General features: G+C 31.9%; 2 protein-coding genes and 1 pseudogene across 2 annotated transcripts; 2 read left to right on the top strand and 1 right to left on the bottom strand.

The window, feature by feature from the left end:
* Window positions 1–142: 142 nt before the first annotated feature.
* EXPA12 (expansin 12) lies at window positions 143–4,260 on the top strand. The gene is made up of 4 exons (XM_018125175.2): window positions 143–153; window positions 2,624–2,700; window positions 2,865–3,174; window positions 3,700–4,260. Exons 1-4 carry the CDS (start codon window positions 143–145, stop codon window positions 4,010–4,012), a joined length of 711 nt encoding a protein of 236 aa, XP_017980664.2. The 3' UTR covers window positions 4,013–4,260.
* Window positions 4,261–5,772: 1,512 nt separating this feature from the next.
* Window positions 5,773–7,251, bottom strand: LOC18593923 (F-box/FBD/LRR-repeat protein At4g00160-like). The gene is made up of 3 exons (XM_088808615.1): window positions 6,373–7,251; window positions 6,153–6,296; window positions 5,773–6,066 (listed from the first exon to the last, which is right to left on the bottom strand). The coding sequence occupies exons 1-3, from the start codon at window positions 7,249–7,251 to the stop codon at window positions 5,773–5,775; spliced, it is 1,317 nt and encodes a 438-aa protein (XP_088664741.1).
* Window positions 7,252–9,874: 2,623 nt separating this feature from the next.
* LOC18593922 (pentatricopeptide repeat-containing protein At4g21705, mitochondrial-like) lies at window positions 9,875–12,270 on the top strand (annotated as a pseudogene).
* The last annotated feature ends 4,037 nt before the right edge of the window (window positions 12,271–16,307 follow it).

The following is a 16,307-nucleotide window of genomic DNA, read 5'->3' as shown; positions in this document are numbered from 1 at the left end:
CCCTGGCCACAGGTTTAGTGTCACTACTCACTTGGAATATGCAGTCTGTATGCCACTTGGAAGTTTCCACCATTATACCATATTCCCCTATTTGATTAGCTCCGTTCTTTAATTTGTTTTCGCACATGGAATGGAATGGAATATGGCAAAGAGGTTCGCGATTGGATTTGTCACATAGGGAACAAAGTGAAAAAGGGGAACAATTCAACTTGAAAGAATGACTTTTATTCAAAATTGAGACCTCTAGATTTTCCACCTAAAATTTCGTCACTAAAGCACTCAAGCCAAGCCCTTGATTATAAAAACTTTAATGGATGAAGGGTTTCTTTCTTTCAATCTTTATTTATTTGGGGTGGTTGTGTTCCCCCTCTCAATGGGAACCAAAGGTTCAACTTGGACACTACTTCAAAAGTATCTATTCATATAGTGTACTAAAAAAGAAAGAAAACCCAGCATAATTGGTGCCATTGTCAAACTTATTTAGGGTAATAAAAGGGGAACACAGTTCAGGTTTGACTGGTTTAATCTCTGTTAACTTCAAAGACGTATTCTTTTCCTTTGATATCTTCTTCTTGAAAGTCGTCTTTCAAACGACCTTTTCCACATGACAATGACGTATACAAGTTAGATGCCAACTCTGATTTTCTTCTAGTCGGTGATGCATACTATTGTCAAATTGGCAGACTCTATTGCCTATCTTTATTTTCCCTTTCCCTTACTTGATGAAGTGATTCACACGAAACGAATAGGAATTTAATACTCATTTCTGTTCCATTGATTTGCCATTGCAAATGACTCATACTTCCTTGCCATTATAAATGACATATATTCTTCGATTTTGTGCTTTCTTTTCAGCAATTGCAGCCAACTTTCTCAAGATTAGACAAAAGAGAGAAAATGGGGGGAAAGTCTCACTCCCTTTCCCACCACGTGCTTATCCAACATGAATCATGTACCTGTTTTATTTCTTGGTATTTTAAGTTATATAAGAGAAACATATCATATCTTATAAAATTTTTATCCAAAACATTTTAAGTAATAAGAGCATTTGGTTAAAAACCCATAATACAATTCACATCATAGCTATTTTTCCAAATCAAAAAATCAATTTCAAGATTATTACTATATTGATTAATGAAATTTTATTTAAAATTATGATAAAGTCTATTTTCAAAAACGTTTTAGGCATGAAATCTATTTTGAAAAAAGCCCTTTATCTTATTACATCATAATCTTATCTTATTTTATTTTTTTCAAAATACCAAAAGTCTTTACATTCATGTATTACTCACCTAACTATCAAAAACCCTAAGTTTTTTTTTTCAGGTTTACATGCTGTCCAAAAATCAATAGAATAAATATAAAAGTATATGTAATGATATGCTTTGCACATTCTGCTGCTTCCACCAAAAGGAATAGAAAGCTCTTAATCATAACATATTATTTATTCAAATCAACCTTATTGTATTCTTCTCACATTTGCGTCAGTTGTGGGCCTTTCATATTATATATGTAATCATATTATAATTTTCAACTTTGATTATATATTAATTATTAGTATATATTATATAGTTTCCAACTTCGTCATGGTTTATGAGCGGAGAAAAGTATGTAAACTATATTTAAAGAACAACTAGAGAACATAGTCCAGAACTCAAATAGCAGCCATTGACTCAACAGATAGATGCAACCAACCAGTCAGTCAACATAATCAGGGGAGTATCTTATTTCTACCTAAAAACCATAGATGCAACTAATAAAATTTTCTCAAGAACCAAACAATATCATATGGTCCTTAACAATTTTTTTATTGCTTTATACGTAATTTATTACTGACTATATGATCATCTCGTATAAATTTAGAGTCACACTCTAATCTTTAACATTTTGAATGAAGTCTTAAACATTCTTCCTCTACCGTATTCCGCTAATGTAACATACAATAAATATATATTACGTAATAATTGTATCTATCTCACAAGACTTATTTAATTTTGATAACAAAGTTAATATACGATCATATTTTAAAATAAAAGTGATTACATATTGTGTGATCAAGATTATCCAATCATAAATATTAATATAGTAAAATATATTATGCTACAACTAGGTCTAGTGGGATTGATTTTCCAATCATAAACAATAATACCAAATGAAACTGTCATAAATTCCAAACAGTTCATTAATCTTGACATAAGAACTAAGTTTATCACCGACAGACAGCCTTTTAAAAAAAATAAAGCAGTCCTAAGACAAAAGCATATCATCATTAACCATCACATGCACTTGTTCTCCTTTTGTCTCGTAAGATTTGTCACCCCTCAACGTACAATCCTTCCGTACTTTACAGGACGTGCAAAACCGCGTTATTTTTCATATAGTTTCTTTCTTTTTTTCTACCCCATTTTTAACCAATTCTTTTGAAGATAATGCAATTGAGAAAAAAATTAATTAATTAAATTTTAGATCACCGACAAACATCGTTTGGAGTCTATAAAATGGAGGTTCTTGCTTCAAGGAATCATGTGTGTCAAAGTTTGTTGTTCATTTGTTTGGAGAGAAGAAGAAGAATGGGGCCTGTCATCATTCCTTCTGTTTTGCTTTGGCAGTACAATTCTTGAAGGAGTCAATGCTCAAGTTATGGTTGGGTTAATGCTCATGCAACTTTCTATGGGGCTGACCAAAGCCCCTTCTCTCTTGGTAAGCCACACTTTCTCTTTAGTGTGCCCGCCTAATTATTAAAGTGTTTCGAATCATGCACACATTTGATTTGGTTGCATGATCATGCATGCCATGAGCCTATATGGTTTCTTCAACTTTGGTCTTTACAATTTATTTTATTCGATATTGATATGTTATTATAGGAGGAGCTTGTGGATATGATAACACCTTCCATGCTGGATTTGGAGCTAACACAGCCGCGTTGAGCGCTGCACTTTTTAGAGAGGGTGAGGCTTGTGGTGCTTGCTACCAACTAAGGTGCGATTATAGGGCTGACCCCAAGTGGTGCCTCCGGCGTGCTAGTGTGACCATAACCGCCACCAACTTTTGCCCTTCCAACAACAATGGTGGGTGGTGCAATCCCCCTCACCATCATTTTGACATGTCGATGCCTGCCTTCCTTCGCATTGCCTGGCAAGGCAACGAAGGCATTGTTCCGGTTCTTTATAGGAGGTAATTTTCAGTTTGTTTGACGAGTAGGAATTAATAGTTATTAAGTCAGGTGATTAATAATCTCAAAAGTTTAAGTTGATAAGAAAATGTCTGATATATTATATTAAAATTTTAACAGTCTCTCACATGCAAATTAGATGAATGATTTATGAGTTTTCACGTGAATTCAATTGCTTTGATACTATATTAAATTAGGTAGTCCGTTTTTTAAAAAAGTTAAGTAGATTAGAAGAACTCAACTTTATATTTTATTGTAACAATTGATTTTATTATGATGATAGGTGATTTCCTAACTATGAATATATATATATATATATATATATATATATATATATATATGTTACTAAAATATAAGAGATATTGCCAACAATTATGTAAAATACCAATCATTTCATGCAAATCTTACAAATTTCATACTTTAATCAAGTGGTTAATTTGATTATCATACATAAAATGGGTGGTTTAGGATTCAATAGGGAAGTATATATTCTTTACATGACAAGTTTTTGTTCTTTGTTTTTGAAGGGTTCCATGCAGGAGGAGAGGTGGAGTCCGGTTCACCTTGAAAGGGCAATCAAGTTTCAACCTGGTGATGATCTCCAACGTTGGTGGCAGCGGCAATGTGAAGGCGGCATGGATAAGGGGCTCGAGAACAAGAACATGGCTACCTATGCATAGGAACTGGGGTGTCAATTGGCAAAGCAGCGTTGATCTCAGGAACCAAAGACTGTCTTTTAAGCTGACTCTGGTCGATGGCAAAACGTTGGAGTTTCTCAATGTTGTTCCTTCTACGTGGAAGTTTGGACAAACATTTGCTTCGCCACGACAGTTCTACTAGCTGCCTAAAGAAATGTCCTAGAAACCATTACTTTTTACATTGATGGTTTTAGGCTAAAAATCATAATGACTTAAAACATGTCATTGAAGCTTGTCTTTATCTTATTGTACTTTAAACAAGCAGGCATGGCTCCAAAAATTGGGAGCAATATGCTTCATTTGTAATTTTTTTCTCCATACTTTCGTCATATATTGGGGGGACAGATTGTATTTTTTATTACCAAACATTCTAAATAAAAAAGATTAGCAAAGGGCTGTTAAAAATAGTCCTTTAACTTCTTTATAAGCTCTCCAATCTTTGCTATATTCAACTCAATTCAAAACTTTTAGCTTGAAATTCAACTCAAAACATCAACCAGATCCCATTACTCAGAATCAAAATCTTTAGCCTCTTCTTCACCATAAAAAGGCCACTGGATAGCACTAGCAACTAGTGGTTAAGACAAAATATGTTATACCTTGAAAGAATCGTGTATTTTAAATTTCTATCAATAAAGAGTTGTTAATAAAATTCTAATTAAAAATCAATTATGTTGAGATAAAAACGAACTTACCAATTGAATTTCTTATCTGTCCATGTATATGCTAGACTAGTAATTCTAAACTTTCAGCTATGTTAATAATGAAAAACCCCTTTCACCAAAATTTGATGAGTCTTACACCTCAAGATTTGATTGCATGCATTTTAATATTTGACTTAATGACAAGTATATGTATTTTTTACTCAATAAATCAAGTCTAAATCTTCTTCTCGAAATTCAAATATCTGGAAAACGACTTTAACATCGAGTAACACATTAACTAAGGTTCTACCGGATACCAATTGCTCAAAAAGACAAAAAAGAAAAAAAAAAAATCTTCCTAACCATAACTCTTTTAGATGTTTTAGGACAAATGAGATCTTTGAATTTTTATTTTAACACTGTTATGCTAGTGATTTATAGTTAAACATGCAGGCATGGCACCCGGAAGTGGGAGCAATACTAGCATCCTTTTGGCAATAAAGACATATATAGAAATATAAATTGATTGAAAGGTTTATAATTAGCAAGTAAACTTGAATATCAAGGGCCATAGACTGAAATTTGATTCAAAGTTTTGAAGCAATGTGCAATTCAATATTCCTCAAGCATATAAGTACAAATTTCCAAGATATTAAAACTGACTTATCAGTAAAGATATCAAGAATATATATTGTTGGTCTTACCAAAGGAAAAGTTAAATTTTCCTTGTGCATTCTTTTATGTAGTGTTTTGACTTTAATGAAGCATTCACACCCATAACAACAGAATCAAGCGAAAAAGCAATATATTTTGTGCCAACACCAATGAATAATAAGAATATCCATAGCAAACATATCATAGGATTTTTTTCATAATAAAAAAAGCAATGAATAAAACAAGTCCAGAGGGTACACTGTATAATAGCTAAAGATCTCAGCCACCTGGCTGCCCTCCCTATTTAAAAAAAAATGCAATTTGAACCTGTTCAAGCCAGTTCATAGAGCGAGGCAGTCCCAAAGATGCAGCTAACCAAAAGGTATAAAGGGTGTCCTATAAAAAAAGAAAAGGAGAGCAACTGAAATCAGTTTCAATTATAAGGTTCCTATGATAGTTTTGCTGTAATGTAAGTAAATTCCAATTAAGGCTATATATGTTATACCAACACCAATTACAGAATAAGAATATCTTCTGTAGCATACTTCACAAGAATTTTTTTAGTTAAAGTATTATAAGCATCAGAAAGGGGAATTATTACGACTTACGGCGTTGGAACATATGGTTGACATTTGAATTCAAGTTGACAAGTCTTGGAGCACCTTGGGATCGTTGATAATTTCTCGTCAACGAGGAAAGTTTCCAACAAGGAATCATAGGCAGAGATTGTCATTGTCTTCAACACTCTAGCATTAGTTAAAATGTATTCTATCAATTGCAGCTCATGTTCAGACTCTTCAAATGCTCTCAAACAAACTGTTTCGAGGCTTGACAGAAAACATATGGGAACATGCTTTGGCAGTGTCACGGTGTTTTCATATCTAGAGCCAAACGAATTCTGGAAGCAGACAAAATATGCTAACGATTAGTATCATGATAATTAGTTAAGCAACCATTAACCAGTTAGTATATATATATACTGACCTGAGTACCCTCACTGAGAGTGAGTTCAAGAAATTGAAGAATATGAGAATTTTCAAGGAAGAGCAATAGCAAATTCCAGTTCTTTAAACCAACATTTAGCTCCAATCGAACCAGATTAACGAACAACGGATTACAGTCCCGGTACTGACAGAGGAGACATATATATGACAATAAGCATAAACTATACCCAATTAACTAACATTGTTATAACAAGTCTTACCAGTTCATTGGGCCAGTTAAGCACTGTAAAAGAAAGAGACTTGACACCGGAAAACACTCTTAAGAGCTTGTTTGCGTTTTCGGGTGAATGAACAAGCATAACTGGTCTAAACATCCAATAATTCCTCCGTAGGATAACATCTTTAAGGTTCAAACGCTCGAGAGCTGGAGCATTAATCTCGAATGAGTGGTCTCTAAGTCCTGAATCGTACTCTATGGACAAAGTCTTCAATGTAGATATCGAAATATTCATATGGATCCCATCATTACTGTAAATTCTTTTTATAAGCAATTCCTCAAGAACTACGCAACCAGAGAAAAGATTGGCAACAGAAGGATCATCCGTGTACTTAACCGACGAAAGATGCAGGGTCTTGAGATTTGGAAAGGAAACTCCGGAAGGAACATCTACCAACACTCCATCACCCAGTTTCAAAACCTTTAGCGTCTTGATCCGATTGAAGAAGTCTCTTGGTAAATGGAAAGTGTCTGTTTCGAAGGAGTAGATATCCAATTCTTGCACATCTCGCTCTGTTGCAGTGCAAATACATGTGTGAGCGCACGAGGCATAATCTGGATTGCATTGGATGCGGAGTTTTTCAAGAGAAACTGCTTTGTTAAACCGTAAAACATTCCTCACAAACTCAATGAACAATTCCTGAATGTCGCTGCTGTCAAAATCGAAATCGGGGAGATCGATAATAGGAACCAAAGTCCAAAGAGGACGCCATCTTTTTGACAGAATGGAGGTGGCCACGGCCTCTTCCATTGAAACAAATGATAATATGCGAACAATGATATCATCTGGCAGAACACTGATTCTGTCAGATGATCTCTGGCGTTTCCTAGTTGTGCAGGTTTGATCAGGGGAGTCGGCCATCAATGGCAAATGGTGGATATGAAAGAGAAAGATGTTTGCTAGGGTATTTCTGCAATTAGACTAACAATTCAGAATATAAACCCTAAATCTGATCATTACTCCTTGTAGTCTCACGATCATCATCACCCTAGTAAACCTTATCAAGTTCAATTCAATTTTAGATATATTTAAGTTATAGATATATGGTATTTTTATAATTAATTATTAAATTATTATTATGCATATTAAAAGTAGGAGTAGCTTAAATTGCAATATAAAAAATTTTATAATTCATAATTTTTATCAATATAAATAATTAAACGTTTATCGAAAACCAATTTAATGATATATTTTTATCCTTATCTTTTCTTTATGTATGATGCTTATCTATCAATCTATCTAATATATATATATAATTTGTAAATATATAAGATTTCTTATCCAAAACAAAAATATCAAATTTGAGTTGAAAAGATATCTCATATATATACCCAAAATCCACTTGGTTCTATATCAAATATTATATAAGTAAAGTATGAATTTTTTTTGATACTAGGAAATAAAATAAAAATTAATTATATTATTGTAGGCCAAGATATACCTAGATTATCTACAAGGGCGGAGCTAGTCAATTTTTTTTGAGGGGGCCAAAAGCTAAGAAAAATAAAAGTTAAAATTTTTTAAAACTAATATATTGAACTTAATCAGTAATAATCAAAATATTTATAATGGATAATAATTTTATATAACATGTAAATCAAAAGAAATAAAAAGAAAAAAATTTATAATAGTGCTCTAGGAAAGTTTTGTTCGACGATAGCAATATCTTTCTTAATATAAATAGCTAAATTATCTGTAAGAAACTTATCATCCATTTTGTTTCAGAATCTTGTCTTTTTCAATATAAAATACTAAAAAAATTAATGTAGTCAACATCCAATATTCTTATTTTATTATACTTAAGCTTATAATACTAAATATTAAACTACAATCCATAAAATATAAATAGTTAAATACGATATGTAGAATTAATAATTTCTTCTTATACTTAAGATAATTTCCTTTCAACTAAATATAAAATGTAAAGCATATTATAAATATATACTCCACAGAATTTTTTCTTATGTAATAAGGATTAATAAAAAATAATATATTGGTGAAATTTTAAACAATAACCAATAATGTAATGCTAGAACTTATATTTGAGAATTACATATACAATAATTTTTTAATTTTTAAAAATTAAAATAATTAAAAATAAAATACACATAACAGAAAAAAATATGACAAATAGAAGATAGAACCTACATAACAAAAAAAAAGGGTTGATGATTCATAGAAATTTAGAAAAGAAAATCTATAAAAACTTAAAAATTGACAAAAATAAATAATAATAACAATAATAATAATAATATAGATAGAAAAAATTAAATAAAAACTTTATCTCTTTATAATTTCACAATATAAGGATAGAAAAGAAAAGAGGAAAAGATGGGTGAAAAACTTAAAAAATTTTAAAAAATTTAAAATTTTGAATAAAATTGAATGAGGCTTGTAAAGTGATTTTATTATTTTTAATTATATTAATTATTTAATATAAAATTATTTTAAAAAATCATTAAAAAATATATAATATATAAAAAATTTTAAAATTTATGGTGGCCCCCCCATTACAGAGGGATGCTCTGCCCCTGATTATCTACAAGTAAAAAATAAATAATCTTAGTGGGCAGAGAATTAAAAATATGAAGACTTGTAGGTAAATCCCTATTATGAATTTTTTTTTGAAAGTAGTAAAGTATGAATTTTAAAACTAGGTATATTATCAATCCGTTTAATTTAATGAAAAGGCCATTCATTGTGAAAATTGTGAGTTTGTCACAAGATTTTGCTATGACCAATATTATACCTGAAAAACAGAAAAGGTATAATAAGAGATCAATTGGTTTATCATTGAATTTATTGAAATTTCAACTTAATTAAAACTTAATTATTCAATTTTTATTTAAATTTGATTAAAAGTTATTTTTTAATTCTTGATTTTAATTATTAATATTTATAAATAATTTGAATTTAAAATAAAAAATTAATTAAAATTAATATTTATATATTAATAATGAAAATGAAATTAATATTAATTCATAAAAAAATAAATTGGAATTTAAAATCATATTTAAAATAATTAATAAGTTTTAATAATTATTTATTAATTATAAATAATAAAATAAATTAAAATAAAATATAAAATTAAAATTTAATATTAAAAATTATTATTTATAATCAAGGTTCAAATTGTGAATATTATATAATTATTATTTGAATTTGTGATAGATAATAATTTTATTATTTAAAATTTATTGAAAATCATATTTTATATAATTGGATAGAATATTATAAGATATCGGATTATAAAATACTTATTATTATTGTAATTTATCACGTGAAGAGGTCTGAGTTATTTTTTTTTTCTCAAAAATATAGAATAAGTTGGAAAAACATTCACAACATTTATTGATAACGTTTGGGCTCAAAAGCTCACGTTAATTTGCTGGCCCATTGTATTCCATGAACTTCATTTGTCGAATCAATTTCGGCACCGAAGTGCCTTCCCAAACCTGTATAGAGCTTAGAACCCTTTGCTTCAATGGCAGCAGGAACCTTCTTCACAATCTTAAACAACACCAACATCAAAGCTTTAACAGCGAATGTAATCCTGGCAAAAACAAGAACATACTGTTTCACACCAAATACAATAAAAAGTAACCACCTTTATGCAAGAATCAATGCTGTAGGAGACCCAAGTTGCAGTGTAGCTCCGGTTCTTCAACAGTGGGTTAAAGAAGGAAGAAATGCCAATGAATTTCTTCTGCAGCGTATCATACGTGACCTACGTGCCCGTAGGCGTTATAGTCATGCCTTGGCGGTAAAGGGAGTTTATTGATTTGAGTCACTGAATGAGGTTTTTCTGGTGCATAGATTACGTTTTGTTGGTTAGAATATGGAGAATGATTGCTAAACTAATGAAAAGGGAGGAAAAGAAAGTTTGGGTATTTTGTTTTTTTCTGTTTGGTCATTGAAAAATATTGAATCGAGGTCAATTAAGCTTATTTTTAGTCGTTGTGAATAGTTAGGGAAATGTAAGGAAAAGAAAATGCTTTGTTTTTGTTTTTTAATGGACAAGTGATTAAGGTTAGTGAGGTTTCGTTAAGTTGGCGTTTTAAGACAGAGTAGATTAAAACTCATGATTGTAGTGCTGGCATTTTCTTTGGAAACCTTATTTGGTAGGAATTGATCTGAACATTTACTAAGGGCTACAACTTGCTTTGGACTGCAATGGAGAAGTTGAATTGGAATTTATTGAAGCTGTTCTTAAGCTGTAAGCAGCAATTAAAGAAGAAGAAAGAACGAAATAACCGATCACACTATCTAAATCCTCAAACTAATCAGTGACTCCAACTCTGATTTAAATCAACTTCAATACTTGTAGGTTGCTAGTTTTTATAATCCCTCTAGGTTTGGAAGTGGGGACTACCATCCTAATAAGGAAAGTACTGAAAGTTAAAACATCTGCACCAAGATTTACAAAAAAGCTAGTTAGATCTTTAGCTGTAGATGTGCAAATATATTTATATTTATAAGCTGCAAATGCCTTTTTTTTTTTGTTCTTGCAACTATTCATTTCCATGCATGGATGCAGTAAAGTAGAATATCCTCTGTCCTATTACCAAATTGTCTGCCAATATGAACGAGTTTCAACTTTGCATGTTTCTTGTATGCTTATGTTGGATTCTTGGCAGAGCAGGTTTCCAAATGGATGAGTAACAGTGGCCTTGAATTTTCATCAAGTGACTGTGCCGTGCAGTTGGATATAATTGGTAGAGTTCATGGGCTAACGTCTGCAAATGCTTTCTTTAGTAACATGAGAGACCAAGAAAAAACAGTCAAGACTTATGGTGCTCTTTTAAATTGCTATGATCGAGAAGGCCTTCTTGATGAGTCCCTTTGCCTTGTGAAGAAGATGAGTGAGATGGGTTTCCTTTCCTCTCCTCTCAACTATAATAAACTTACGCTCCTCTACACAAACACGGGTCAGCTTGAAAAAGTGTCTGATGTATTGTTAGAGATGAAAAGGAATGGTGTCTCCCCTGACAAGTTCAGCTATAGCATTTGCATCAATTCTTATGCGGCAAGAGCTGATATTAACAGCATGGAGAATGTTCTACAAGAAATGGAAAGCCGATGGCACATTCAAATGGATTCAGTTACTTATTCAACAGTGGCAAACCACTACATAAAAGCAGGTCTTAGAGAAAAGGCACTTTATTTTCTAAAGGAATGGGAGATGAATGTAGGTAAAGATGCATTAGATTACAATCATTTGATTTCATTCTATGCTACGTTGCGAAAAACAGATGAAATGAAAAGGTTGTGGGACCTTCAAAGGCCCAAATGTAGGAAGCATATCAACAGAGAGTACATAACAATGATGGGTTCAGTGGTGAAGCTTGGTGAGCTCGAAGAACTGAAAAATTGCTTGAGGAGTGGGAGTTGTCTTGTAAGACTTATAATTTCCGACTGCCAAATGTTCTTCTTATTGGATATTGTCAGAAAGGTTTAATTGAAAAGGCTGACGCAAAGCTACAGGATATAATCAAGAGAAGGAAGACTGCAACTCCAAACAGTTGGTCCATTATTTCGGCAGGATATGTGCATAAGAACAATATGGGGAAGGCTTTTGAGTGCTTTAAGGAAGCTCTAGCTGTTCAGGCACAAAATAGAGACCGGAGGCCAAAAGAAAGTTTGATTTCTAGCATATTGAGTTGGCTAGGTGAGAATGGAGAAGTTGGAGACGCAGAAGATTTTGTGAAATTATCGATGAGTAGGTTTCCACCGAATAGACAAACGTATCATGCCCTCTTGAAGGTATACATCAGAAATGGCTAAGAAGTAGAGGGTCTTCTGGAGTGCATGAAGGATTACAAAGTAGATGAAGATGAGGAAACAATGAAGATCCTTAGCCTCTGAAAGCAAAACTCTTAAATGGTTTTTAATTGGCAGCATCCACCATACTGGCACATTAAGCCACCTTTAGTCACTGGTGGAGTTGCAATTAGAAGCAGTTGAAGTATTGGTTGTGGATGGTACAGAATCTTTTAGCTCTCAATCTGACTAAATGATGATCTATGACTTGAACTTGCTATATTGAAAGTTTTGGAAATATCCTTTTGCCCTTCCGCAGGGGGCAAGTTTTGGCTTATTTGTTCATGCCAACAGGATGGGGGTGAGGGGAGGGAAGACAGATTAGCACATGCATAGGATCAAATATTCTGTATTTTCTGGTTGAATGATCCTGTGTCATTGTGAAGGCAATATACCCAAATATATTCCAAGGATCTAGTAATAACTATTAGGTTATACATTAGGAAATGATCTGAGTAATTTACAACTATTAGGTTATAAAGATTAGATGTCACTCATACATGTTTTGAACATTCAATCGAATCAATATAAGTAAGAAGTTATATAAAAAATAAATTAAAATATGATCATATTTTAAATTTAAATCAGCATAATATTTATTAACATAAAAGAGCAGCTTTTATATATATCTTATCAATTCAGACATTCATTATTATTTATAAAAATATAATATACTTACGCTCAAAAATTAATTTTAAACAATGTCCTAAACAGTTTTCATACAAAATACTTAAAAATATTATTATTAAAAGTTTTATATTTAATTTATTAATGTGGAATTTTTCACTTAAATTGAAACTTGAAATAAGATTGTTTTTCTTTCACAAGAAATAAAAGTGAGAGAAAAGAAAAAATAAATGTTAAAAGAATCTTAAGTAGCAGGTAAATAAGTTGAGTTGGACTTGTGCTTCGAGAAAGAACAAGCATTCCGTATAAATACTATCCCCCTCTCCCTAAAAGAAAGAAAGAATTATAAGAAGCTGAAACCCCCATCAAAAAGAAGCAGAGAATAGCACTGGTGACGAAGAAACAGAAGGGAAAATCTAGGTACAACTTTCTGATAATCTAATCATTGAGATAATGGTTACACTTCCATACAAATCTATAATAAGTTTTCTATGTCTTTCCAAATCCTAGAGCGCTTTATTTACAAGCCCTAACTTTGTTAGGATGCACCTCAATCATGTCAAAGAGAGCAAATCCAATGAGATGCAGCGACTTATTCTTTCTTCTACTTAATCTCTTCGATCAATAATCTGAGAAGCACATAAGAAATCATCGTCCAAGCTTGATTTTTCCCTAATACATTTAGAGAAGAAGCAGAAACATTATCTTGAACTTTTAGGCTCTTACAACGGCTTGTTGTGGATAGTTTTGCTAAGGAAGACTCTTATCTTATGAAATCTAAGTGTAAGGGACTTTAAGGAATTACCCTTCTCTTGCGTTTTGGATCAAGGTATGAGGGACACCTTGGATTCGGCTATGTTCACTCTTTTGATGATTACAAACTCGTAAAATTTATTTATGTTATAAATAGGAAAGATTTATCAGAAGTTCCTGTTGAAATATATTCACTGAAATCTAATACTTGGAAAAGAATCCATAACTTCCCTCTTTCTATAATCTTTTTTAGATATACAATTTTGGCGACTCTTGTTGATGGGGTCCTTTATTGGAATGTTATATATTTTTGTTCGGGTATTATTCGATGTTGGACTCTTGGATTTGATCTCACATCTGATAAGTTTGAGGCCTTGCCACCTCCTAGTGATGCAAAAGAGAGACGTGATTTTACATTGTTGGTGATTGGAGGATGCTTAGGTTTGGCTCAAAATCTTACAGGGGGTAGCATAGAGATGTGGAAATCGGAGAAGGATAACACAAAACAAAGTTGGATAAAGTCCATGACAATTATGAATCTGAAAATATTGCCATATCCACATAGTTTGGTGCCAATATGCATTATGAAAAAGGGTGAAGTCCTCATTGCTTATAGCGAATATGTGCGTGTCTTTGTAATGGTTGGAAAGCCAAGAAAATATCAATTGTATGATTCGGACAAAGGCACATTTAGAAGACTAAAAGTTGGTGGTAAAAGGCATCGAGTAGTAACACATATGGAGAGTTTGATTTCACCAAATTCTGACGGCTTGTAATGGCATGAGAGTAGGCAATTGATGAAGTTCAAGATTGCAGTACTTGAAGATGAAGGTGTTTACTGACATAAGCAATGGATCCCTGTACAAGACTTGCTTCAAGATTTTCGGGAAAGCTTTTGGGGTTAAATTATTAATTGGTTTCTTTATAGTTTTTTTTCTATTGCCCAAATGTAGGAAAAACTTCTTTTCATTTTCTTATATTAGATATTGTCTGATACATTAGTAATAAATCGATGAAGACGGTTTTATATCATATTGTACAAGTAATGATTTAATTTTATTGCAGAAAGTTTGGTTTCTTTTAATATCCTTTTTTATATGCATCCGGTGTTTTGATTTCTTATAGTTTGTTTACACCCAGGTATCCCTTCTTTAATATCATGGGATACACTACAAATGACAAAGGTAATATATTTTTTAAATATTTATTGATAAAACTAGATTTTCGACCCTCCTAATAAGCAGAAGGAGAGGGCGATACATCTTTGTTAACTAAAGTGCACTTATTCCATACTTTCGCACCCCTTGATAAGATCACCAATGTATCATTATTTCTGAATAGAGGATTTTGAAGAGTTTTCTTGATTAATGCATAATGGCAAAATTGACCAAGTCCTATAAGCTCAATGCAACAATTATCTGTAACAATTCCCGTTTTGAATATACTTGCGAAAACTTCAGTGACACAATGCAACGTCATCTTAGTTTCACAATTATTTGCCTTGACGGGATCAACTTCATAAGCCATGACCGCTCCACTTGCCATGATAGTCAAAACTCCAAAAACAACATAAACATTGAAACTTGCCATTACGACTCAAGGAGTAATTGTTGTCTCTCGTTTTGGTTGGCAGAATACTTTGGTACTGCTGCAAGAATTAGTTTGCCTGGAAAATGTATATTTATAGGATAACCACGAGGGAGGAGTGAGTAAGATGCATTCAAAAGAGTTTTAATGAGATTTCAGGTTCAATAGCATTAAGTTTTTCAGTTTATGAATTAATTTGCTGAAACTTAAACTACAAGGGTTTCTTTATTTGTGACATTAATGCAGCAAATATAAAAGTAGTATAGTTAGCATTCCATGTTATTATTACAATTTTTCATTAAAACAAAAGGTTATAGTTAATATACTAATTAATTAGTTATTAACCTATACTTTTTTGGGCACATACAATCTTGGATGATATAATAAGAGATGATCATCTTTCGTCTTATAAATCATATTCTTTTTTCAATCTTCGAGCTCAAGATTAACTTTTTATCAATATTCGAGCTTGAGATTTTCAAGTACAATTTCAAAATGAGGCTGAAAGCTAATATCGTCTAGGGTGGGTTTCACTTGGTAAAGAGGGGATTTTGGCAGGTTTTGAATAAGGTGGTTATGTTTGGGTCAAATTCAATTTAATCCTGTTAAATTTTAGCTGGCATATGTAGAATATTAGTCAAATTCAATTAACGAGTTAACTGAAAAGATGCAGAATTCTCAGTACAATTATTAAAAGGTGACAAGGTTTAAGACATTTATCATAATCTTTGTCCAATTCTAATTCCTTAGCAAACCAGCTGCGGTAAGCAGAATGCATTATGCTCTAGTTTGAGGATGGAGCTTTAGAGTCCTTTTAGAGTGGCTGTGGTAGCTTTGTTATTATATAGTTGTTGTTGGTCTTTCTTAGGATTAACAATGAACACATTAAATTAAGAAACAAAAAATGAGAGTTATATATGGAGAATCAGCAAATAGTCGAAGAAAGGATAATGTAATAAAATAAGATTATAAATCTCATCTACACATTCTATAAGAAACGAATATAATTGGAATTATTAAGAAACAAATATAGTTGAGAGTTTCTACCCATTAGTACCTGATCAGGTGAAATACTTATAAATGCTATTGAAGCTTAAATGTCCTTAAGATTTTTAGAACGTCTTTTCTCC

The sequence above is a fragment of the Theobroma cacao genome, chromosome 7, assembly GCF_053813885.1.
Source record: "Theobroma cacao isolate CCN51 chromosome 7, ASM5381388v1, whole genome shotgun sequence".
Lineage (NCBI taxonomy): Eukaryota > Viridiplantae > Streptophyta > Magnoliopsida > Malvales > Malvaceae > Theobroma > Theobroma cacao.
Note: the sequence above shows the minus strand (reverse complement) of the source record. Positions and strands in the feature narration are given on the sequence as shown.